This window comes from Ictalurus punctatus, chromosome 5 (assembly GCF_001660625.3).
Source record: "Ictalurus punctatus breed USDA103 chromosome 5, Coco_2.0, whole genome shotgun sequence".
NCBI classification, from domain to species: domain Eukaryota; kingdom Metazoa; phylum Chordata; class Actinopteri; order Siluriformes; family Ictaluridae; genus Ictalurus; species Ictalurus punctatus.
Window position 1 is genome coordinate 27,856,085 of NC_030420.2, and position 26,952 is coordinate 27,883,036.

Genomic DNA, 26,952 nt, shown 5'->3' on the forward strand with positions numbered 1-26,952 from the left:
CTGTCAGTGATGGCCAAAAAAAAAAAAAAAAAAAGAAGAAGAAAACTTCTCTCCACATGCGTGTTGCGTTTCCTCTAGAATGTATTTATCGGATTGTCCACAAGAGGGCGTGTGAGTACGTGAAACACAATGATCACGCGCGGAATTTGGGTCAAGACAGTACAAGACATTGTCTGTGATTTATTGCTTTGGTGTAGAATAAAGGGATATCTGCCTTGTGGTTTGAACTTCAAAGCCTAAATGTCTAATGTCTGTTTACAAACAGATAACAGTAGGCATGTGTAGGTAGTGGACATGTTTAAGAGATAGAAGAAGAAAAAGGAATGGTGCAGTCTCCTGGTTCACTTGGGGTTCTTTTCTTTTTCTTTTCTTTCTTTCTTTCTTTCTTTTTTTTTTAAAAAAAAGGTTGTTTCCTGCGTTATGTCTTTCTGAAGGCGCCAGGTGTCCGTAGATCTCCAGCCTGAATGATCCTGTAGTGCGCAGCGGGCAGCAGAGGCGTCCGGTTTCAAAGTTGCGCTCCTGCATTATTTCTCCACGCGCGCGCGTACACACACACACACACACACACACACACACACACACACAGCGTGCACGAGCTATTTCTATTTCTGTCTTGGGTCGACCCCGACTAAATGAGTTTTGTTGCTCTGTTTGATTTCTCTTTCGGCACACTCTCGGGGTTCCAACTTAACTCCAGGTTTTGTTGGACTTTCACTGAATACAATTCACTTCATCTGAGGTTTAATATATTGTTATTGCACTACTGTAGACTTTTTTTTGGGGGGTAGTATTTTGGTGGAAAAATCCTTTCCCCAGTCAGCTGTCACTGGAGGCAAGTGAACAGGAGTTTTAGAGCAGTTGAGGAACTCCAGCCTACATTTACGCGCAGCTCTGATCAGGGACAGGAGCGGATTTCTCAAACTTTCTCAACATCATGGAAACCAACCCTATACCGGTCCTAACCATTCAAACAAGCCCGTTTGACGACCAGAGACCCGGGACAAACGGTTTGCGCAAGAAGACCACTGTATTTGAGAGCAGAAAGAACTATCTGCAGAACTATATTCAGAGTGTCCTGTCCTCCATCGACCTGAGGGACCGTCAAGGATGTACCATGGTGGTGGGCAGTGATGGGAGATACTTCAGCCGAGCAGCAATCGAGGTCATTGTACAGATGTCTGCTGCCAATGGGGTAAGACAGGCTCAATAGAGGATTATAAACATAATATGGCTATGAAACCAGAGAAGATAAAACTTTTTTGGTGGTCTTGAGGCTGTTCTGTAGGCAGCCCTCATATCTTAATCAGTCACAGTCATACAATACCTGTCTAAAATCTGTCTTAAAGTTTTGGCAACACTTAAAGAATTTTTGGAGTATTTAGGCTACTAAATATTGGTTCTTTTCTTGTATTTATCATTATCTGTTTACATTGCTAAATGTAAAGACAATTACGTTTTTCACTGTATGTCATAAGAAACAACAGCTTCTTATGTATCCTCTTACAATTAAGGGCTCCTTAAAGGTTCTTTGGATGGTTCTTACTCCCCTCTGATAAGGAAACACTCCTTATTTGTAGCGTTCTGAATATAATGTTTATGGTTTCATGACTGGGACTTAATCTTAAGACTTTTTTTTTTTAGCATGACTTGGCAACCATTAATATGTGATATTAAAGTGTAACTGCCAGAACTGATGCTAATGAAAGTACTCGCAGCATGATTTCATATTTTCCTCATTCCTTTCAGTACCAGGATCTGTTTATGTTCAGCAGAAATGTTCTTTCAGGTATCATATTTCCACTGTGCGGGACTTTACACTGGGATGTTCATACATTCATTCATGTCCATGTAAAAGGAGATTGATAAAGACCAGTGGAGGGTTTTCATTTGCCTATATTTGGTATTTTAAGGCTATTTGTGAAAACAACCGCTTACAAAATCTTAATCTATCCATCTGGCAGCAGATCTGCAATCATTAACAATAATCCCATTATGGAGAAGAGTTCGGACAGAGTAAACTGTTTTTCTGCTGGTCCAGCTAAGCGCATCATGATTTGCTTATCTGCTGTGTCTTCCCACCTCCAGCCCCTTCCTGCCCACGCTCTGCTTCCTGTTGGTGAACTTCCACCTCAGGGCAAGAGCATGGGGGAAACCCGAAGTGAGATGGACTAGAGCCAAGCCACTTTTACCCTTTAACATGGCTGGCCATGATGAGTTTGTCCCATTTAGCTTGATCATACCAGTGCAAGTACCGTATAATATCTCTTGTCAATCACAAATATTTATGAATAGTATGTTTAGCACTTGTGTATGAAACCCAACCACACTCACACAACGGTATCTCACTAACTGTCCCCATTACTCGTGTATAAACTCAGTAAGTCTTTATGGAATGTAGCATTCAGGCTGTGATTTCCACAGTAGTGTGTGTGTGTATACAAAACTACCACCTTATATGGATACACTGCTTAGAGGGTTTGGAGGAATACAATTCACACTCCCAATGTCTCAATCTGGCCAGCCCAGGCAGTAAGTCGAAAGCATCAAGCTAAGCATCTAGCCTAATGAATGACAGATTAGCTTAGCATAACATCAATAGCAGACATGTAAGAGTGACAGTGTGCTTTGTCATCATTAAAAATGCCTGGGTATATTATTCACTATAAATAGAAAGTGTCTGATCGTGTAACGCTTAACAAGTCAGTGATGTCCAGCTTGCTGAATGTGGAAATGAGGTAATAAGCAGTCCTATTGAGTGATTCATACCTAGAAATGATCAATGAACAGACCTTTGACTAAAATAGGTTCTTGGAGAATGTGTTGAAGCAGCTGACCTGAGGTCAGATCTCTCTGGTTACAGCCGCAAGCATCATCACTCTGTTCTATGTAAAATGCTTTCCTCGTGTCGGTTTAATGCCAGACACTGAGTGGCTGCGCGTTTTAGGAGGGATGTGGTGGTCGCTCTGGTATGCAACAGTAGCTGTGCCTGGCGCCAATGAAGGTTACAGGTTTTAAAGCCTACCTCAGAGCCAGTTATGTCTGCTATGATAACCTCTGCATGCCAGGCCAAGAGCTTGTTCCTCACAGCTGTAGGCTCCTTAAAGCCAACCACTCCTTTCCAGTGTCTTTCAGCTATCTAGATATATATTACAAATATGAGAATGACGAGACTAGAAAGGATCATGACAGACACACACACCAAAATGTGAAAACTAAATATAGGCTAGATATATTGATAAATTTAATTGCTAAATTGGTCCAATCTTATTATAATTATCATAATTACGTTATTGGTTTCCAGCTACAGCCGTAACAACCCATGACGTTTGTTTCGCAGATAGGGCGCCTGGTGATTGGGCACAATGGCATCCTGTCCACGCCGGCTGTCTCGTGCATCATCAGGAAGATAAAAGCCATTGGTGGTATTATTCTCACTGCCAGTCATAGCCCAGGAGGCCCGGCTGGAGACTTCGGTGTCAAATTCAATGTAGCTAACGGAGGTGAGAAGAAAGCATGTGTGAGGTCAAATATTCCTTGCTTAAAGTATTTAACATCCAAGTATAAACCTTAGGGGCTGATCTTAAAATAGGAGCAGTACCAACATCACCATGGTTTACACCTTATGTGACATCTGCCCTCAAAAATGTGACAGTTCTCAGATCAAAGTGGCTGTTATATCAGCTTATAACGAATTCTCCATACCATAAACAACACAGAGCATAATAACACTTTTGAATATGCTTTAATGAAGAAATATTGCTGGAGGATGTGAGTACAATAAAGGCCAAGGTATGGGCATGCTACACTTCCTGTACAACACTTGCTCATGAATCTCTTTAGGAAGTGGCAAAACATAAAGCTATTTTTTATGGTGCAGTTAGTGAAAGTGCATTTCATCAGCTAGAGCTGACCCTGACTAGAGATTTTTATGGTTAAACAAAATGCCTTTTAAAAGGATTTTTAGAACAAAAGATAACAAATTCTCAACCAAGACAGGCTAATAAATAAATAAATAAATACATACATACATACATACATGCATACTTACTGTACATACATACATACACCGATCCGCCATAACATAAAAAACCACTGGCCTAATATTGTATAGGCCTCCCTTTTGCCGCCAAAACAGCTCTGACCCGTTGAGGCGTGGACTCCACAAGACCTCTGAAGGTGTGCTGTGGTATCTGGCACCAAGACATAAGAAACAGATCCTTTAAGTCCTTTAAGTTTTGAGGTGGGGTCTCCATGGATCAGACTAGTTTGTCCAGCACATCCAACAGATGCTCGAACTGCTTGAGATCTGGGGAATTTGTAGGCCGAGTCAACACCTTGAACTCTTTCCTCAAACCATTGCTGAACTTTTTTTTGCAGTGTGGCAGGGCACATTATCCTGCTGAAATAGGCAAGTGCCATTAGTTGCCATGAAGAGGTGTACTTGGCCTGCAACAATGTTTAGTTAGGTGGCACATGAATGCCAGGCCACCGGTTGTCTTTCCTTGGACCACTTTTGGTAGGTACTAACCACTGCATACTGGGAACACCCCACAAGACCTGCCATTTTGGAGATGCTCTGACCCAGTCATCTAGCCATCACAATTTGGCTCTTGTCAAAGTTGTTCAGATCCTTACACTTTCCCATTTTCCGGTATCCAACACATCAACAATGAGAACTGACTGTTTACTTGCTGCCTAATATTTCCCACCCCTTGACAGGTACCACTGTAACAAGATAATGTTATTCATGTCATCTTTTAGTGGTTTTAATGTTATGGCTGATCGGTGTACTTGCACTTTATGTGTAAGCTTTCATTGTGCTATTTATGGTATTAAAATATATTTTTGCACTCAGCTGAAATATGTACATCTATATGTGACATTTTTATGCCAATATTTTATTATAATCATTTGCAGGCCCTTCTCCAGACACAGTGATGGAGAGGATCTACCAGGTGAGCCGCACCCTGGAAGAATTTGCCATCTGCCCCGACCTACATATCGACCTGTCACGCCTGGGACGCCAAGATTTCGATCTAGAGAACAAGTTCAAGCCTTTTCGAGGTTTTCTTTCAGTTTTACTCCACTTTGTATTCATATTTACATAAAGATATAAGAAGATTTCATCAATATCATGTATTGAGACAGAAGTGTAAGTCATATCTCTTTTTTTTGGCAGTTGAGATTGTGGATTCTGTTGAAATCTACTTGAATATGTTACGTGGGATCTTTGATTTCGGTGCTATTAAGAGTTTACTGACTGGTCCAGAGCAGCTGAAGATCCGAATAGATGCAATGAACGGAGGTAGAAACTTTCTGTTGACTTTTTTCCTAGAAGCATTTATGAATGTGGACCCCTGAAAAACTTCTTCATTTGTCTCTCTGGGGGAATCTTTTAAAATTGTATTTACGACCCTAAATCAGAGTGTTTATCTGCTAGAAAGGTTAAAAAGTCAAAGCCTTTTAGGAAACTAAGAACCCCTATTCATTCACTGATACCTTAAAGAGTCCTTGAACCCTAAGAGCATACTTATCTATGAGACTGTGTGAGACTGTACCTATAAACTTCATTGCAATATTCAAAGTGGCCACTATAATGCTTTTGTATAATCCCACTGGTGTGTGTTTCAGTGATGGGACCTTATGTCAGAAGAATCTTGTGTGACGAACTTGGTGCACCTGCAAACTCTGCAGTTAACTGTGTTCCTCTGGAGGATTTTGGGGGGCAGCACCCCAACCCCAACCCTTCATTTGCTGTATCCTTGATGGAGTCCATGAAGGGCGGAGAGTTCGGTTTTGGTGCTGCATTTGATGCAGATGGGGTGAGAATTGCTCAGACTTTCATCATTTCAACAATTAGACTTTCATGGGGCTCTGAGTAGTGCAATAGAAAAGTATTCCCCCTATCATCACCCTCTCATCCATGGCCAGGAGCCCAAGATAGCAAAACTGGCCGTGCTCTCAGGGAAGGGTGGCATACTTTCACTCCCCTATTGATCACAGCAACAATAGCCAATCATGGGCATCAGTGAGCTCATGCATGCAGATGTGGTTTTATAGCACTTCCCTCCCAGTGTGTTACACCGCCCCTGACGTTGCATGAGCAGTAGTTTGAAAAGCACTAGCCAGACCAATAAAACTAAAGTAAAACTTGATCGTTACCATCCTTCAATAGGGGTGTTTGAGATTTCCAACCATTTACATGAAATGACTGCTGTTTTATGGTGGAGAATTCTCATTGGGGATCAGTAAATGACTCTCTATGTACATCGTTTTTCTTTTTGCTGAAATTTAAATATATGGCTTATGGAGAAAATCAATAGACAGGATTCGATCATATGTTTATCTAAGTCACAACAGCTGTATATTTCTTTCTTGCCTCCTAACAATATTTTCGGTCATGACCTCTGTATATAGGAAAAGTTTGTATTCCACAGGATTTTGGGGTAAAATAAGGATAACATGAATGGCAACAAGACAACTATCCAAAATGTTTAGACAAAATGAACATTATTGATTGTTAATATCTTAACATACAATATTAGACAATTTTGAGTACTTGTGCCAATAAAGGAACAACTATGAAACCTTATGCATTAAATGTCTTTTTGTTAAAATATCTTTTCTTAGATTCTTTGTTTTATTGTAAAGGTATGCAATTTTTTTCCACTCATCTGGAGAATTGGTGATCTTCTTAAAAGACCTTAACTGATGTTTTTGTACTTCTAACATATAAGAATTAAAGTAATTAAAAAAGTAATAATTGTAAAAAAACATATAAGAAAAAAATTATTGTGTTGTTTCTCTATATGTGTTTAGGATCGCTGTATGATCCTTGGTCAGAATAGTTTCTTCGTAAACCCATCAGACTCACTGGCAGTGATGGCTGCCAACTTGTCCTGCATTCCTTACTTCAGGCAAACGGGCATCCGTGGCTTTGCTCGCAGCATGCCCACCAGCACAGCTCTGGACAGGTGAGAGACATCATCATAAACACACATTACATCATTCACACACTAAACCATCAACTTGGATCTCTTCTAAAATGAATGAAAACAACCGGAACAACACTGAAGTTAACCACAACCTCAGCCAAGCCCCTGTAATGTTAGTGATGAGAGATGTGATAGATTGTTTCCTCATAAGCTGTATATCAAAAGTATGAACGTTTGCCATTAAAAATGGGTTATAATTCATGATTATGAGTAAGTAGATGTACAAATCTAGTTACTCTCACACCTTGCCTAGACAGAAAAGCTGTTCAGTTTTGTTGAGTCTGAGCTCCTCTGAGCTTCCTGTTTACAACACAGCCAGGTGAAAAAAGTGCCCGTTGAAAACAAGTAACCCTGGTCACTGAGTGCTATAGCACAAAGTTCCTAGTGGTTGGTAGAAAAAGACCGGAAAAGGAATCAAAATAGTCACTCTATATTGTATATTTCCCCTTACTATATTGCCTGTGAAATCTTTATAGGTATACAAAGATGTGTTTTTAAGTAGTACTTTGATAGTGCAGTAGTACAAGTGATCATGGAATCTGACCCTGTTAATCAGAATGACATTTTATATTGTTTTTCATTTATCTAATTAAAGTTTTTAATCAGCTGACTGAAGTATGTTGTAGATCTACCCACTGGAGTGGATCAAGGAGCTGGTTCATGTAATGCCAGAGGTCAGTTATTAAAGAGGTTATCTGATCTGTCACTCTTACTGAAATAGCTGATGTGTTGAGAGATTCAGGAGGAAACCATCCCTTTGGACTTTTTTTTCATAGGGGACAGTTTCTAAGAAACCACCCTGACCTTAGTCTGTATGTAGACAATCAGCGATCAGAAGTATTCTGAGAACGATCATATCAGTCAGGGGGCAAAAGAAGTAGCTGGATGATAGAAACAGAAATGATGGTGGGTTGAAGGGTTGGGAGAGAGGACTGAGCAGAATAATTAGCTCTTAACACTTCTCCACACCTCACACACCAGCCTAAAAAAAAATAAACTCTGAGCACCATCACTCTAAATCCTGGATTGGATTACGTAATGTTACTGCAATGTTACCCAGCCCTATTATAAAGGAAATGATGCGATTGTATGAATACAATCATATTATTGACTGTAGTTTGTTAAAAACTGTATCTCAGGCCAGAAAATAAGCATTTGGCAAGTACTTAGATCTGACAGGAAAATGTCTATAATAGAGGAATGTGACAGCTTTAATTACAACATGAAGTTATCCTTTTCCAAGTTGCTCTTTCTTGTCATGTTTTCGAGATTTTCCTAGCATTGAACACATCTCACTTATTCCTAATGACTCATCATTTGGCTCATTGTGTTACTTCAATGTTGCATACACGTACCCAAGCTTTGCCTAATTTTCTCAGCACCTGTCAAATTTCTCATTCCATTTTTGGCAACCAGTCTATGAGAAAGTATGATGTATACTTTTTAAAGGTGCCTTCAGGTACACCACTAACCATTTGAGTGGTTTGTTTACTTCTTGCCTCCCACCTCCCGTCCATAACCATACACACAAAACCCCGCCTCCTAGAATCTAAGATGGCCAGAAGAGTTTACTGATGTTTGCTCATCTTATTGTACTTGGCCAGTTATGACAAATTTAGCTACTAAAATGTGAAATACTGACATGCCAAATAACTTACTGATTTGTTGGTTTAATAATCATTTGGCATGAAACAAGCATATTTTGAAATTTGGATTGTTGTCTGTTTGTCTCATTCTAATAGCTATGGGATAGTTATGGGGAAGCAATAAAAACATACTGATTTGTTCCTCATTGATTTTATATTCATGGATCTGAACAGTTTATAACATTTATGGTTGTCCTAGCTATGAAGGGTGGCACAGGGGTGCAGCAGGTTGCATTGCCACCTCACAGCTCCAGGGTCTCTGGTTTGATCCCGAGCTTGGGCTACCATCTGTACGGAGTCCTATGTCCACATGAGTTCCCTCTGGGTTTTCCGGTTTTCTCCCACCTCACAAAAACAATGGCAGGTGCATTGGTGACACCAAGTAGCTTCTAGGTGTGAATGTGTGTGCATAGTGCCCTGCAACTGACTGGCATCCATACAGGGTGCCCAGTGATCCTGGGATAGGCTCAGAATAGGATATCCTCTGACCAGGATAAAGCAGTTCTAACTGTCCAGGAGAAGTATAGTTCATTTGGCCAACAGCTCTTGGTAAATCAACCGTTTTGTTTTATATTTTTTTGGCATCATTACACTTTTTGAAGCATATTTTCCCCCACAACAGTAGTATCTGTTAACACTGCTCTTGCTAATACCATCCATGTTTGCATTTCTGAGCAGTAAAAATGTGGGTGGAGTAAAGGGCCTTTGGGGTGTGTCTATAAAATGACTGACAGCCAAGGTCTTGCACATCCTGTACATTAAACTGCACCATAGCCTAAAGTGCAACAAAAGATGCCACTTGAGTCTGTACTAATTTTCTGAAAAACAGACGCACAAAGCTATCAGGAATAGAAACTGGAGCCAACTTCAAGCTGTGGTATCATATGTATAATAATAGCGGCACAACCCCTTGTACTTTTCTTTTGCTGAAGATGACAGAGGGCCATTGGCTGTTAGGTGCACTAGGGGTTATTTTTTCATTGTGCACATAAGGTATTTTGTTTCCAAGCCTGCGTCAAATTTTCCATCAGGAGTCAGGCTTCTTCACATCAGCCTTAGCTCTCAGTGTGAAGTTAATCCAGCAGTTTATTCCAATCATCAAGTGGGTCAGAGCTTCCCACCAAGAACTGGAGTGTGTATGTGTATGTGTGTGGTATGAGACCGTTCCTGTTTCTAATCCCAGGCTAAATGTACCACACTTCTGCTGTGCCCTTGAGGAAGGCACTAAAAATGGAGGAAACCTGCTGGGTGGTGGAAAAAACAGTATCTGCTGAATGGTATTATTAATCAAAAGACAAGGACTGATGATGCAAACTGCAAGTTCAGGATATATCTTAACAGCTTGTGCATTTTCTATGCTCTTACTGGCTCCCCTGTAACTTTGGGTCTTGTGATTATTTAGAAATCTGATTACATCCAAAAGCCACAATTTTTCTACATTTCGGTGTACTTTTTTGAAATTCACAAACAAACCTGGAGTAATCCAGAGCCTATCCTGGGAACACTGTGTGTGAGGCAGGTATACACTCTGGCAACATGTACACACTCATTTGAAGGGCAATGTAGTGTAGCCAGTCCACCTACCAGCATGTTTTATGGTTTATCAGAGGAAAACATAGAACCTGGAGGAAATTCACAGACGCAAGGAGATCACATGGAGCTCCAGGCAGACAGTATCCTGAGCTCAAGATTGAAGCGTGGATGCAGCTGTGAGATGGCAACGCTACCCAGTGCACCATCTTGCCACCCATTTTTAAGGGTTGTGTTTTATAAATGTTAAACTATTAATTTATGGCCATGTACCTTTCCTTTACTCATGCCTGAAACTTCACCTGTAGAAAACAATACAATTCAACAATATACAACAATTTTCTTTTCGAGTATGCAAATGAGGTTGTATATTAAAAATATACATTTACTACAAAAATATATCTGATGTCAAAGCCTGGCTTTAAACCCGATGTAGCAGTGTGTGAAATTATATAGATGGCTATCCTTCAGTGGTTGAGAAATGACTTGGCTCATGGTGAAACGGGTCATTTAAAGAAAACTAAACATAACATCAGTAAACAACAAAATCCCAGGAGACAGTTAGGGTTTCAGCATGAATCATTATGGTATTTAAAGAAATGTTTATACAGAGATTGTGTAATATTATCTTTTAGGAAATAGGCTTTACAACATTATATAATTCAATAGGGAACGATTAATATAATAAAATCTAAAATTCAATCGGAAATATTTTTAGATCTATAACGTTAACGATTTAAAAATATTTGAAAATCTGAAATTTGACTATTAATATTACAGTTACATTTATTTATATAGCACTTTTCTAGACACTCAAAGCACTTTACGTAGTATGGGGAGTCGGGTGTGTCTCCTCAACCACCACTAGTGTGTAACATCCACCTGGATGGCAGCCATAGTGCGCCAGAACGCCCACCACACACCAGCTATTAGTGGAGAGGAGAGCGTGATGTAGCCAATTCAGATATGGGGATTATTAGGGGGTCATGATAGAGAAGGGCCAGTGGGGGAACTTCACCAGGACACTGGGGTTATACCCCTACTCTTTTACAATAAGTGTCCTGGGATTTTTAATGACCACCGAGAGTCAGAACCTCGGTTTAGCGTCTCATCCGAAAGACGGTGCTGTTTTGTCACCATTTTTCCTGTAATGCTTGGCCTTACAAAGGCTAAAATCTCCCCTGGATGTATAATATGTAAAATATATGCTTATTAGATTGAAATTCAAAACACTTACAGTAAAATAGAAATAGTAATAATTCAAACCGTGTCCCTTTTTAATCATTCGATATGACTACAATATACACCTTGATTTCGCAGAGCTGTCGATGATAAATGTGTTTTCTAGACAGGATATCTTAATAAATGTACATTTTGTACAGCAGCATTTTGCAGTGAAGAAATCTTTGAGCATCAGTTTTATGACGATTAAACAATAGCACAGAGTCGTGTATATATAAAAGAGAAGTCTTTCAGACACAAACTAATCTTCATTCGAGATTAAAACAAATTTCCAGTGAAGGGTAAATTTTTCCAAGGTTTCATTTGTATTCACAAAGCCATCTCCAAGGATTTTGTATTCATAAAGCCATCTCCAAGGATTAATTCTTGGTTTCTAAGCTGGATCTGAGCTTGTATTAAGGAAACACTAGGTGAGTTTGTCTGTGGAGATTCATATTGTGTTGGAGGGTGGGCTCTCTGCTGCTGCAAGCCTTTTTAGGCACTGAACAGATACAAGTGTATCTGGGTGTATAAATGCTCAGCCACTTAGCAGTTTGTGTTTAAGCAGTGCTTCAGCACCAGCGATAAGTTTGTGTGTGTGTCTGTTTAAGAAGATATGCATGTATGTGCTTGAGTATGTGTCTAAGTCTAAGTGTCCACACATTATACATGTATGGGATTAAGACCCAGCATTTGGTAAATTATGCTTGGAGTGTACACATATGTGTGTGTATGTGTGAGTGTGTGTGTGTTATGAAAGGTGACTATGGAGAGAGGAAACATCTGCCTGTTTGCTCTCTATTCCGGCGGGGCGAAGGGCTGAAACTGCGTCACCAGGCAGTGATAAATTCACTTTTCTTTCAGTTGAGTTTTATTAGGTGCCCTGTGTATGCACCATAATATGCTTATGCATTGTATAGTTACAAACACGAAGCATTACAATGCATATGCATCAAATTCACAGTAAATTGTAGAAATTATGCAGGCAATGTGCTCCAATTTTAAAATGAACACGGGGCACTTTGCCAAGGTTGCAGTGGAGCACAATTCAGTGACTAACTACTTTCTGTTTTGCACAAAACTAAACAAGTCAGAATGGTTTGATGTAGGGTTCTGCTAGGATTTTTCTCCTCCAGGCAACCTTTTGCAGGGCCGGGGTTGCACTCTCCCGCATCTGTGTTTATTTGTGTGTTTACTCATTTATCCGTAGCAGCACATTCAGTGGGGATTAGTGGGGAAGGCCGTGCTGGAAATCGCAGCCTCATTTTTAAGATGTTCTATTGCACTTGGGAGCATTTTGAGCTAACAAACAGATCACAAACCCAAACGACAGCCATCTTAGGGCATTGGAGAAGGAGGAAGACATTTCCTTTATAAAGATTGCACAGCATTGTTACAGAGCTTATCTGCCTGTCTGTCAGTTCAGCCGAAGCTGTTGTGGGCCGCAGATCAAACTCTGTTGCCAGAAGGAGGTCAGAGCCAACTGCTGCGAGCACTAAACTCCACAAAGTCATGTCTTATTCCAAATTGTCTGGTGTTAGAAACACGCAACATTGTTTGTAAAAAAAAAAAAAAACTACCGAGCATTTGCTTTCTTGTTGTCTCTCACAGACTCACAGGCTCTTTTGCACATCTACTCATTCTCATGCGATCTCAAAACATAAAATATGCTGGCATCCTAGTGAGCATGGTTGGACATGCTGCTTGTGTTGGCCAGAGACGTGAGAATAAGTCATCAACAAGTCAAAGAGTCCGAAATCCAGTGTGCTCATGCCAGGATGTCTATTCCAGGCCCCCGTCCCCAAGCAAATAACTCTGCTTTACTCTTTAAGTCTACCCAAGAGTAAACAGCTGTGGCCCAGCTCTGCTCCGTTCCTGCCCCCTGTCTCACTCTTAATGCCAAATTATAGTGTCTGAAAATAGTTATCTATTTAGACGGGTATCCAAGAGCAACAAACAGTAGAGGAGATGGGTAAGTAGAAATAGGAGGACCCAGATAAACTTAGGTACAATTAACTACATGCCTGTTTATTCATTTTGTGGATACTTTTGTCCACAGTAGTCTCAGCCTCAGATGCTCTGTCCAAAGAAGCTGATGTCTTTTGTACACCTTTCTGGTGACATGATTCAGAATCAATCTATCTATCTATATATCTGACTGCACCCTTTTTTGTGAAAGTAAAAGTGATCAGTAGTAAAAATTGGACAGTGTTGTTTTCCTCTGTTAGCAGATTGTTAGTCTGCATTTCCTCCTAGTCTTTCATCTCTTTCACCATCTCCTTACTGTATTCCCTTCATGCATGGATCTAACACTGGCCTCAGCTCAAATCAAACATTAGGTAAAAGATTAGCTTGCTTTGTTCCAGTTCCATTGCCTTATTAAGTTAGCACATCTGTAACTTGTATTTTCATATTATCCCCAACTGAAAAGGTCAAAATCTGCTGCATGACCAAGAGTGTTATATAAAACAGAGATGGTCTTCACTGGAAAAAGAGGGTGTGTCTTTATCCTTCACTTTCAGCCATAACAACAATAGCCAATAACAATAATGCTTGTCAGCATTATCATCTCCTTTTCTTTATGTTGTAAATTTTTAATTTCTTGATCAACATGCAATGCATTTTGGGGCTGTAAGCATAAATGTATAAATGTCTATAGAAGCACTAGACTTTTTCAAATATACTGATTGCTTAATCATAGATGGCTTCTCCATGGCTTCTTGCCATCTCACAAACATCTCACAACCAGTGTTGGCTCAGTGGGTCAATATTGTAAGATAAGCACACACTTACTTAGTCGCTCAAGCCATGAGTGAAATTACATACCAGTACAGTAATCATCTCATTCACTCATGTTTCATATTGAAGTAGATCTGGAGCATATCCCAGGAACACTAGGCGCAAAGCGGGAATACACCTAAGATGTGATGATAGTCCATTTCCATGCACCATGCACACACACTTCCCCACACATACAGGGTTCAGGTTAAACTGGGGACCCTGGAGCCGTCATACTGCAACTCAACCCAATGCACCACCATGCCACCCTGTCATCACCTCAGACAATACCAACTATTACAACACATTCCTAAAAGACAGGCTGATATTGCACTTTGTGACGTTCATCTCTGCTGTTTTTTTACAGGGTGGCCAAGGCCATGAAGGTGGCTCTGTATGAAACCCCTGCAGGCTGGAGGTTTTTCGGGAACCTGATGGACTCGGGCAGGTGCTCTTTCTGTGGAGAGGAAAGCTTTGGAACAGGTGAATGATTTTTTCCCCTAGCTGATAGTTTAAGGTTAGCAGAACATTCAGAATATTATGGTTCTAGGAACTTTGTGTTCCAATAACACTGAATCTGTCAAGTTTTCTGGTGTTCTGAGAATGGTTTTATATAACCTTTATAAATATTCCTACTGCAACACCATTTTAGTTACACTAACACTGGCATTGCCACGATAAGTGTTTATATAACTGGGAACCCTGTGTGAGCAGTGTTCTAATAACATAGTGAAGCGAAGCATTATTACAGCAGATGCTTTTAGATTTAAATTCTATACTTTCTCGAATACTCACTGAACATTATAATAACATCCCCTACTAGCTGGGTCCATAGGTACTGCTAAAGCTTTACTGTTCACTGAGTAGTACATCTCTGTAGTCAGACAACACACACTACATTGCCTGCTAAATGTCTGCTGAAGACCTTCCATGGTGTCTATGAAGCCCACCAGTAGCTGTGACTTCGGTCTTGTCTAAACATTGACTGTTACAGCGTCATAGACTTTCTGATCATGAGCAGCAGCACCTCAGACAAGCCTGAGTGTTACATTTATAATGTGTGTTAGACTTCAGCCACAGTGTGAATCTCCACCATTCTTCTGCTATAAAAGGAAGACAGGGCAGTGAATCATTTAACCTCAGAGGGGAAGAGTGCTCTCTGCTGGCAAACACTTCTAGTCTCCGAAAAGGTCCTTTGCTGATGAGTCATGAGCGAGATAGAGAGTGTGAGGAGCTAGAGAGAAGGAAAGAGAGAGCACGGAAGAGAAGGAGGTGGGAGTCACTGTTTAGAACCGACTGGAGATTGCACTCTCCTCGACCCATATATGGGCATTACACCAAGGGAAATAACACACGCTCAATCAGTTCTCGGGGTCTAACCATTATTTCTGTTTAGAAAGTTTGGAAGTTTAATGTCATCAATCATAGACCTATTATTGATGTCTAATGTATTATGTAAGCATTAAGAAAATACATTGGCACGTTATTGTGTACATCTACCATATGTCACGCTGTAGGTGTACATTTGTTGACTTTAGCTGTTACTATGCACAATATATCAGCCCCCTTATACCTTCTATCTGTTGAAAGGCAGTACTGTAGGATCTGACAGCTATCATTTGGGTGTTGGACCGTTCTCTGCACAGAGTTAAGAAACAGTCCACCAACTAAAAATATCCAGAAAAGAGCATTGCTGTGGTCAGAAACTGACACTGATGAAGAGCTACAGGACAAGTAACACAAATGAGGTATAGTCTCTAACTGTACACTGGATTTAAAAGGTCGGTGTGTGTGCTTTAAAAGCAAGCAACTCTGCTCCGCCCGACAAACTTGTAACAGCGCACAACACAAAGAATGCTCCATCATCTAAAAATGATCTGGTCAGCACTAGCACTAGTGTTCCTATTAAGGTCCCTTTCAGCTGAAGTACAAATTGTGCTGGCAACAGATGAGCTACAGTCAGTAACTGCATATATACACTTGTAGGTTTAACCTGATAAAACCTCCAGTGAGTGTCGCTATATGGTAGGTGTAACCAGTAAACTATAAATATCTGTACCACTCTACACTTAGTGAAGTTTTGACATTTTCTACAGTAATTCTGAATTGATTTCATTAGGCTTATGTCTATTTCCCTGGAGCTCATAGCTATCCAGCAGCTTTATCAAAGCCTGTTATATGAGGAAATCATATTTAGCTAGTAAAGTTTTAGGTATCTTTAGGCAGACTCTTTTTTTTGTTTACAGGAAATCTTTGCAGGAAGCCAAGATGTAAGAGTACATTAAACATTTCCATGTAATTTTGGTGTAATATTTAGTGGGGTTTTTTTTGTTTGTTTTTTTTTTAAGTTGAGGTGTCAAAATATGTTATCGACAGAAAAACCCTATTCTGGCCAAAATATTCTTATTTAATTTTTTTTTTTTTGGCTGTTTGACAGAATTCAGTCACAGCAATGTCCAGTGGGTTTTTGCGGTCTGCCACCGCGAAAACCCATTGTTAAATTACATTAAACCCATGTTAAATTAATGATGAAATACATGAATAGTAATTCTACCACCGTGTACCTTCATGGTCACAGGTTCAGACCACATCAGGGAGAAGGACGGTCTTTGGTCAGTGCTGGTGTGGTTATCCATCATGGCCGTGCGGAAGCAGGGGGTGGAAGAAATAGTGAGGGACCACTGGGCTAAACTAGGCCGCAACTACTACTGCAGGTAAGATTTAGGTCTCATCAGGTAATTAAGATCTGACTATATTTGTGTACATGGGTCTTTTATGTTTCAGGTAATCCAACCCATTTACAGTTTAAATGGTTCCATCCAGTTTGAGAGCAGCAGCGTAGCACAGTATTTGTAAGAAAAAGTACATTTAAATCATGCCAGGCCAACTATCGCTCATTCAAATAAATTCTGATTTTTTTCCCCTTTGACTCTGCTTTGGCTCCAGGACAACTCAGGGTTTCTCCTTGGAACTTTGCGTGCTCTGTTCTGGCAAAGATGGGCTATTATTTACTTAGTCTCCCCATGAGAGATAGCTCACAGAGCCAAGACTCTTCAGATAGCACTGTATATTCCTTCTTCTCAATATTCCCATACAAATTTCCCACAACACCAGAGACAAAAGCTAGTGCCCAGTTTACATACCACCGACAATTTCACTCTATGTGCTTACGCCGATACAATCAGATTTTCTAAATTGGGATATATAATTACTGATTTGTGGTCCGGAAAGGTTTTTAAGGTATTTCAAGTATGTTTGTACAATCTGATTTGAAAAGATGACCTTTGAAACAAGAGCATAAGTGGAAGTGCCATGTTTTTGGGACATTGTTGTGTTCATGCTAGGTTTGATTACGAGGGTGTAGATCCCAGAGCTGCATTTTACCTCATGAGAGATCTGGAGGCCATGATCACTGATAAAGCCTTCACCAGTCAGAAGTTTGCTGTGGGAAACAACGTCTACGGTGTGGAGAAAACCGACAACTTTGAGTACATCGACCCGGTGGATGGCAGCGTATCACGAAACCAGGTTAGAGTCAGGTCTCATTTTTTACTGATTGAAATGTGATTATTCAGTCAAATCATTTATTGACTTGTATAAATGCCAAATCGGTTGTACATAGAGCTGTGTGGTGCTTGCTGAACATTACTGATATTCACAATTGCTATTCACAAGTAGCAGAGATGTGTATGCGGGACTGGGATCTCATTGGACCCAACCAAAATGATATATTGACATGGGTATTTACGCTTATGCAGGCAGGAGTGGCCAATCAGATGTGAAGTTTGCTAAATAAACAGAACACATTAATTAACATGGGAGCATATTAAATGTTTACTGTGTCTGGTGTAAATAGAGCTTTTCTCATTCATTTCCATTAAACTATTCATTTTATCCTTATTTTATCCTATGTTTGTAGCTTTATCTTGGTCAGGATTCTTGTGGCTTAAATTACTTATTTTTCGGAAAGCTAAGATCATTAGAAAATATTATGGGTGGGTACAAACAAAAACTAACTGGAGCAGGCGGGATTAGTCAAGAGTGTGAGCAGTGGGAGCAGGTGTGAATGGGGTGTAAAAAAAAATATATATAAGAACAGTCCCCACACACACCTCAGTTTCAGACCACCCAGTAGAGACAGGCTGTTGGACTGTATGTGATTTTTTGGCCTACCAAAGCTCGATGTTAGTGAGTTGTAATAAATTGTGTGTGGTTGATGAACTGTAGGTTCAGTGCTATCTTTATTATTTTAATTGAAGTTCATTGAGTTAACTGAAAATGATACAAGTGGGTGCAGAGCATAAATCATATTTATTAATATTAGACAGTTTACAAACCACAGTTTGCAATTACATTTGAGGATCTTTCCTATATTGAAGCAAATATTTTAGAGGGTTTGTAAGTAAATCAAATTGGATATATCAAATTGACATTTGATAAGCAATTATATGGGTTTGTGGATTTTTTTTATTAGAGTAATTTGAGGTGAGCGAAGGCAGGTTTAGTAAAGCATCTTAATTTTCAGATAGTTCTCACACATCTTGAGTGAGTCACTGTCTGAACTGTGCTGAGTGTCCTTTAGAGCAAAATAGCCAGATCAGTACATTCTAGTCACCTTTATACAATCAAAAAATGGGTTTAATGTCAGGACAGACAATCTTCACTTACAGCTCAGCAACTCAAGCAACCTATAGTGTATGATTTAAGTAACTTAGCTATACACAGCAATTCTATCTCTCCTTTAAACTTGGATAAATACTTCTGAACACGCGAGCATGTGTGTGTGTGTGTGTGTGTGTGTGTGTGTGTGTGTGTGTGTGTGTGTGTGTGTGTGTGTGTTATTGTGGAGGCCTTGTCCTCGTCAAGGCTGAGAAAGTATATTTTTTTATCCACATTTATTTCTGTTTTCTTCACAACCTTCAGTCTCATCCTGTATTAGTCTCATCCTGCCCTAGTAAATGTTTTGAATGTTTTGACAGCAACTAATTTCAATTTTGGATTAAGATATTAAGATTTATTAAGATATTAGATAATCAGGATATTAAACTATTGTATAAACAAAAAGTGAAAACCAAGCAGAATGTATGCATGAACATGTAATGCAACCTCTATTTTCTGTTTCATCATTTAATCACACAATGAGCTAGTTAAGTTTGCTCAAATCTGTAAACGTTCCACTATAAGCTGCTCTTTTTTTCAAGTGCTTTAATATGAATGAGGGGCACACACAAACAAATACAGTTCCACCCCGTGTTTGAGCGCATCCAGCTGACTCCTTCCGCTCCATCCTGGAATGCATGGAAACCCCCAACCCCACCCCTATGTGTCACAACTGACAGCTCTCTCGCCCACACAGTCACCCCAGTTCACTCCCTCATTACCGCTCTCTGTCACCACATAGAATTCAGTAACTGTGACTCTTTACCTGCACTTTACACTTGACAAGAGCTCACCTTCTGACCCCTGACCCCTGACCCCACTACATCCCTTTTAATGGCTCTTTTAAGAGGGATATTTTTCTACATTCAACACTGTGGAAGCACACAAACACACACGCACACACACACAGACACACACACACACACACGCACACACACACACACTCGAACACTCACACACACACACACATACACACACACACACAGGAGTCGCCTAGCCCAAATATGCAGGCGGTGTCTCAGCACCCTGACGTGTATTATTCCAACAGACATTCCTCTCTCTTCCAGATTGTGTCAGCTGTCCTAGTCCTGCACTGTTGGGGCCGGCATAGCAACACTCAGCTGTTAGAATCTGACAAACACACACACACACACACACACATACACACACACACACACACGTGCACACAGTGTCAGGAGACGGCTGATGAGACTGAGATGATATGGTACGGAAAGAATAGGCTTTGCTAATCCTTTCCTCACTATGTTCTTGAATCCACATATGATTCTCTCTCTCTTCTGACTAAATCAATGCTTATTAACTTAAGTACTCACAAGAACATTCTTCTTCTTCCTCTTCTTCTTCTTCTTCTTCTTCTTCTTCTTCTTCTTCTTCTTCTTCTTATTATTATTATTATTATTATTATTATTATTATTAAAATTCTCCATATAGAGCTCTTTCAGTTTTTAGTGACATCTAGTGGAGAATCAACCCAAGTTCACATTTTCCTTTATATGGGGGATGGAACATTATTATTATTCCCTTATTACTTAGATTAAACTCAGATGTACTGATTGCTTTTGATGCCTATGATTCCAAGATGTCATAATCCTAAACAATTATTCATGCAGCCAGTTATATATATTTCAAATACAGCTAATATGTATATTTTTTTTAAAAAGAGAGAAACAAAACATTGTAAGATAAAGCAGAGAAAGATCACACGTATTAAAAAGGGTTAGAAAGCCGTGTGTAGCCTGCCATATTGTAGCAGGAACAATCTTATCATAACAAACCTATTATATATAGTCTTGCCGCTACCTTGACATTTTGGTTGATACATTAGTATCAACAAATGAATTATTTTATTACCACAAGTCTGTTATAAGATTAGTCAGGATATTAGTCGGTTTCTGTATGTAGAGTATCGTGACTCTGTGTTTAAGTGCTGGTGAGCTAGGTGATGGGAAATTGGAGGGGTGTGAGCTCCCTGCCGGGTAAACATGTCATACCTCTCCACTACCAATGGTACAGAGATAAAAATGGACATCACAACGAAAGCTTTTTTGATAGTAAAACACTGTATGCAACCTCCACAATACAATTATTACATTAAAACCTAGTAGGCTAGGTAAAAAAAAAATGAAATAAATACTTATGGAAAACTGCACATTCCCGCTTCATCCTAGTCAGGGTTGCTATAGATACGGAGCCAATAGACATAACACTGGGTGCACAACAGGAGAATTCACACTGGATATAGGAGGCCAATCCATAGCAGGACACCATGCACACACACATACCTATGGGCAAGTTCGTATTACCAGTCTGTTTACGTGCATGTATTTGGACAGTGGGAGGAAACCAGAGAATATGGATAAAACCCACATGGACACGGGGAGAACATGTGAAACTCTGCACAGACATCATTTTATTATATCCAATTTGCTTGTGTTTTTTTGTTATGCCCATACTCCCTCTCTCTCTCTCTCTCTCTCTCTCTCTCTCTCTCTCTCTCTCTCTCTCTCTCTCCTTGTTTTCCACTCTATTATCCTTCCATCTGTCAGCCTTAGTAAGAAGCATCATGGCTGGTGTATAGTGTGACGTCTTGTGCAAAGATCACACTGTGTGTAAAGACAAAACACAGTGTACTTGCCAGGACAAGTGAAAAGCTGATTTAATGATGTTATTGTCTCTTTTTTTGCCATTGTGGGGTTTTTTTTGTGTTGCATTTAGTGTTATTTAGCTTTCATATCATATAGATGTTTAATGTATTATGTTAAGTACATAGGCTACAAAAAATGGATTTATTTGAAAATAAATTTAGCAAGGGGCTCTACAGGTGGCTAAACATTCTAGATATGGATAAAGGATGAGGTGAATGTAAACATTCGCACATGTATGTACACATATCCTCTGTGCATCTGTGAGTATTAAAAAAATGGATGAATTAAAGAATGTATTCTTATGTAGTATTTTTAGTACTTCAGCTTTTCAGGCAGCACTGCATGATGCGCCATCCAGTGTTCATGTTTCAAATATCATTGCTGTTGATGGCTGAGATACTTCATCTCTGACCTCCAGGGACTGAGGATCGTGTTCACAGACTCGTCCCGCATCGTGTTTCGGCTCAGCGGCTCTGGGGCAGGTGTGGGAGCCACCATACGCATCTACGCTGAGAGCTATGAGAGAGACCCAGAGAGACACAGCAGGGAGACACAGGTAAATACTTCTCCTATAAACACACACACACTGAAGACAAGACCACCCAGCCTGCATAGACACAAGCATATAAAAAAAAAAAAAGGAATATGAAATAATGAAAATATATAGGTCCATAGAAAAGGAAAAAAATATATAAACATACAGATCTGTGACAAATGAAAGTAAAATTTGGTGGCACGGTTATGATTTGAGAGTCATTTTACAGGCATGGATTTTGTCCCCTTAGACATAATATAAAACTGCACATTTCAGTACATTTCTACATTTCTGGCATTTGCTGAATTTGCTTGGCATCAAATGTAACAGCCTAACAGCTGAATAGTCTTTAGTAAATATAGACCGTTTACTATGGTTGCTGTGATGCACTATCTCAAGACACACTTTTTATCAGCAGCACTGATCGAGCTTTATCTTTATCTGAGCTCTCTAAGGCTTTATTACTAACAAAGCATCATAAATCTTATGGTTTGTTATATTCCAAAGACCTGATCAGTCCTTAGTACTAAAATATTTACATACATGATGTTTGACCAATTATATTATTTGGAACATTGGAACTTATCATATGTGTGTCTACACTTTTCTATATTAGGAAACATTTTTCCCTACTGGTTCTATGACACAAGATTTCATCTTATCCATGAATAACCAAAATCCTTTTAGCGTTTTCCCCTTGTTTGGTAAGATATTGCAGTATTATTCCAGAATGACTAAACAAAATCAAAGGGCAGCCAAACACATTGAGCAATATTATGTTATTGGCGCAGCTTGGCTGCACGTTAACTACCTTTATACCCGTTAAATTGAGATTGCCTTCGTGTGTGACAGCGATAAAAAGATAATACTGAGTGTGGTTTTCCTGGCAGACCGCCAGAGGCTGTTGTGATGTTCTACAGCAAGTCACTGGCTGCAGTCCATTCTGAAATGATCAAGTCAACGACCAGAGGTGTACAAAGTTATGAGAAATTATACATAAGAGAAAGTATAGATGATGTCTTAATTAATTAAAAAGTGGACATTTCTAACCAACAAATGCACTTAAGTGAAAGTTAAAAAAAAAAAAAAAAAGGTTGTAACTTTTAAATGTCCCCAAGTAATAAAAAGTTTACATTTTTAACTGATGACATTAAGTTAATTTCATGCTTCATGTGAAAAAATAACTTTGATCACTTATCTGTTTGAATAGCTACCTAGCCAAATATGTTAGCTACTGGAATCGATGCTAATCTAACCTGGGATCTAATCTAACCTAACTTGGTTAAATATTATCAGTTAGCAAAAAAAAAACTTTTTTGTGGCAATTTGAAGTGTCAAATCTAATACGTTACAAATCATGTAATGTCAGGGGCCATTAGGTACTGCTGGAATTGATGCTAGTCTAACCTGGCATTAATGAAAGTTAGCAAAATATACCCGAATATGCTCAACATCTAGGGAGGCAAAGAAGATGCCACATTTCATATGATATAGCATATATCGATATGAGCATATAGATACATTTTACTGAGGTAGGGCCACTCTGCAGTCTTGTGGATTATCCATATTCAGAAACATACAGATAGCTATAGCCCTGTTTTCATCGTGTAGCATGAGAAGATCATGGCCCATGATGAATCAGTCATTGGCTAGATGAGAAAAAAGAAACAAAGAAAGACCGTCGTAATTTGTAGTGATTACTTTGAGGGTAAAAATTTTTAAAAATGTAAGGAGTAAAAAAAAGTATGCTTCATTTTCTGAAATGTAATCATGAAAGGATACAAGTCTGTGACTTGCACCACATCGTTCTTATTAGAATTTGTGATATGATACATTGCTCAACTTTAATAGTTTTATTGTCGATTTATTAATATAGATATTAGATTTTAGAGTTCAATTATGAGCAGCCAGTCACTAACCAGAAGTAATGATAAAAAAAAACCCCACCTACAGTGATGCTTGAAAGTTTGTGAACCCTTTAGCATTGTCTATATTTCTGCATAAACATGACCTAAAACATCATCAGATTTTCACAGAGAAAGAAGAATAAAGTATAAAGTTAATGTTTTGGAATGGTCAAGTCAAAGTCCTGACCTTAATCCAATGACAATGTTGTGGAAAAACCTGAAGCAAGCAGTTCATGTGAGGAAACCCATCAACATCCAGAGCTGAAGCTGTTCTTTACTGAGGAACGGGATAAAATTCCTCCAAGCCGATGTTCAGGACTGATCTACAGTTACTGGAACTGTTTGGTTGCAGTTATTGCTGCACAAGGGTGTCACACCAGATACTGAAAGCAAAGGTTCACATACTTTTGCCACTCACAGATATGTAATATTGGATTATTTTTCTCAATTAATAAATGACCAAGTATAAAAATTTTTTTCCTAATTTGTTTCATTGGGTTCTCTTCATCTACTTTTAGGAGTTTGAAATTCTGACGATGTTTTAGGTTATATTTATGCAGATATATAGAAAATTCTTTCAAGCACCACAGTATATCAAAGATCTTGCAGGCCACAGCACTATTTTATTCTGCTTTATTAAATTTTATGAAATGAAACTTGCTGGTTGGCATGTCCTTTTAAGAGCAAGGGATCCTTGAATTAAATAATTTTCGTCCCTTCAGTTTGTAGCAAATTGGCTATATATATTGGCTATATATAGCAAAATATATATAGTCTTTATAGTTCATAGTCTTTATCGCATCAGAATAGACCTCCCAGCCAGTAGGTTCATGTTTATGTTCACTCATGTTTGTGTGTGTCAGGTTGTCCTGGGCCCTCTGATCGCCATCGCTCTAAAGATCTCAAGCATCCATGAGCGGACAGGACGCAAAGGCCCCACCGTGATCACCTGATCTGAATACCGAGACGCACGACAGGGGCCAAACCATGAGACAGCCTTCTTCTGGGATCCGCTCTCCATGTCTTCCTCACGGTCTTTCACAGCCTCGCCCTCACTTTCCCCCTCCTCAAGCCGTGACTGCCTCTTGCTAGTCTGCACAACGTCCTGCTATTTACATTGTGTATGTTTTTTGCTGCTGTTTCACAGACTAAACAAAGTTTCTCTCTCCCTCGCTTTCTCCTGTCCACCTGTCACTGTCTCAAATGCAAAGAGAAAGCGTAGCTATTCCATTTTATGATGCCCCTTTACACATGTGAATCATTAAAATGTCTCTTTCACACTGCATTTCTGCCACAGTTTTATTCTTCATGTATAAACCAGTGCAATGTTTTGGTTGTTCAGGTTTGTTTTAGAGTTCACCCGAGGAAACTGGCCATTTTTATGGTCTTGTTACATTTTAACATGTAGCACTGTTCCATCCAGACATTTACTGCTGTTGTATCTCACGAAAACAAATCAGTCAGAACTACGAAACATACTCGTGTTGTGTCCTTAAAGCTGGAGGCCTGTCTATGAATTTAAACTCAACATATAGCCAGAGCTTTATAGCAAATGAAAGAGGATTACTACTAACAGAGTGCACCTTTTAATTTCAAAGTGCAGGTTTGTATGAATATCACAGACATTACGGAGTGTAGTATAGCATGAACATTTATTATGAATTTTATTAAATTAGAAATTAATCATCAGTAGAATTGCAACCTAATGAATGGAGTCATCTCATTCATTTATGGGTCAAAACTTTGGCATGTGTCTGTGCAGTTCTTTAGCTGAACTCTTCTAACATGAAGGACAAAACTGTATTCAGTTCAATGAGTCAAATGTACGAGGGAGCAGTTTTAGGAACATATTTTAGGAATGCAATATGAAACCTTGGAAAATCTAAAATGAAGGTCCAAAATGCAAAGCGTTGCCTTGGGGAAGCATGTTTTTTTTTTGGTGAATTTTATGTTATAGCTTGTGGCCTGCTGTCACTGGGCTTATGACCTGTTATCACTGTGTTTTGTTTTCTTTTGAAAAGCAACCGCAATACCAATTTGTGAATGTGAATTTTTGATCAGTGCTCCAACTTTTGATTTAGTTCAACAGTTAGAAGCTTAAAAAATAATAGGGATAAAAACATAGTAAGGTAAAGCAATGCTAATGCCATTGTATTTAATTTTGTATCCGACGTTTTACTGAAGTAAACTGTTTTTTGTGTGTATTGGGATGTTGTGCATCGATTGTTTATTTCATTTACCCCTCTCTGGTCTGATTAGCGACCTGACAACGTGGGTTGTTAAAAAAAAAAAAAAAAGTAGATTGAAAGACATTGTTTAAAAGAAGCTCAATTTACAAACCAGGCAGTTCTGCATGGGTTTCCTTGAGACACGAGATGCTGTGTCAGTTCATACACCTGGACATTTTTGACTGACAATGGAGCACAGACCAAACACTTTCCCACTCAGCAGCTCCTGATTTAGGTTTTGGATATTTTGTAAAAATTGCCATATATTTTTTCTTTCTTTTGTTTACTGTTCATAAGTCAAGTCGATTTTATTTACAGTCAGGTCCATAAGTATTTGGACAGTGACGCAATTTTCATAATTGAAAGGAAGAAATACATATGTGACTTTCAGCTTTAATTCAAGAGGTTTATCAAAAATATAGCATTAACTGTTTAGGAATTATCGCCATTTTTTTTTTACAGAGTCCCTCCATTTTCACAGGCTCAAAAGTAATTTGACAATAGACTGTTAAGCAGTTTCATGGCCAGGTGTGGCCTATTTCCTTATTATTTCATGACAAATTAATGCGTTAAAAGGTTTGAAGTTGATTCCAAATGTTGCATTTACATTTGGTAGCTGTTCATATGAACTCTCAAGATGCAGTCCAAAGAGATGTTGATGCAACTGAAGGAGACCATCATGAGCAAGAGATAGCAGGAACTTTAGGAGTGGCCAAATCAACAATTTGGTACATGCTTAAAAAGAAAGAATGCACTGGCATGCTCAGCAATACAAAATGGCCTGGAA

At 39.2% G+C, this 26,952-nt stretch overlaps 1 protein-coding gene across 1 annotated transcript; it reads left to right on the forward strand.

The window, feature by feature from the left end:
* Positions 1-553: 553 nt before the first annotated feature.
* On the forward strand, positions 554-26,141 carry pgm5 (phosphoglucomutase 5). The gene is made up of 11 exons (XM_017468460.3): positions 554-1,192; positions 3,338-3,500; positions 4,918-5,064; positions 5,180-5,305; positions 5,632-5,822; positions 6,820-6,974; positions 14,538-14,653; positions 16,749-16,884; positions 17,515-17,698; positions 21,914-22,051; positions 24,801-26,141. The coding sequence occupies exons 1-11, from the start codon at positions 935-937 to the stop codon at positions 24,888-24,890; spliced, it is 1,704 nt and encodes a 567-aa protein (XP_017323949.1). The 5' UTR covers positions 554-934; the 3' UTR covers positions 24,891-26,141.
* The last annotated feature ends 811 nt before the right edge of the window (positions 26,142-26,952 follow it).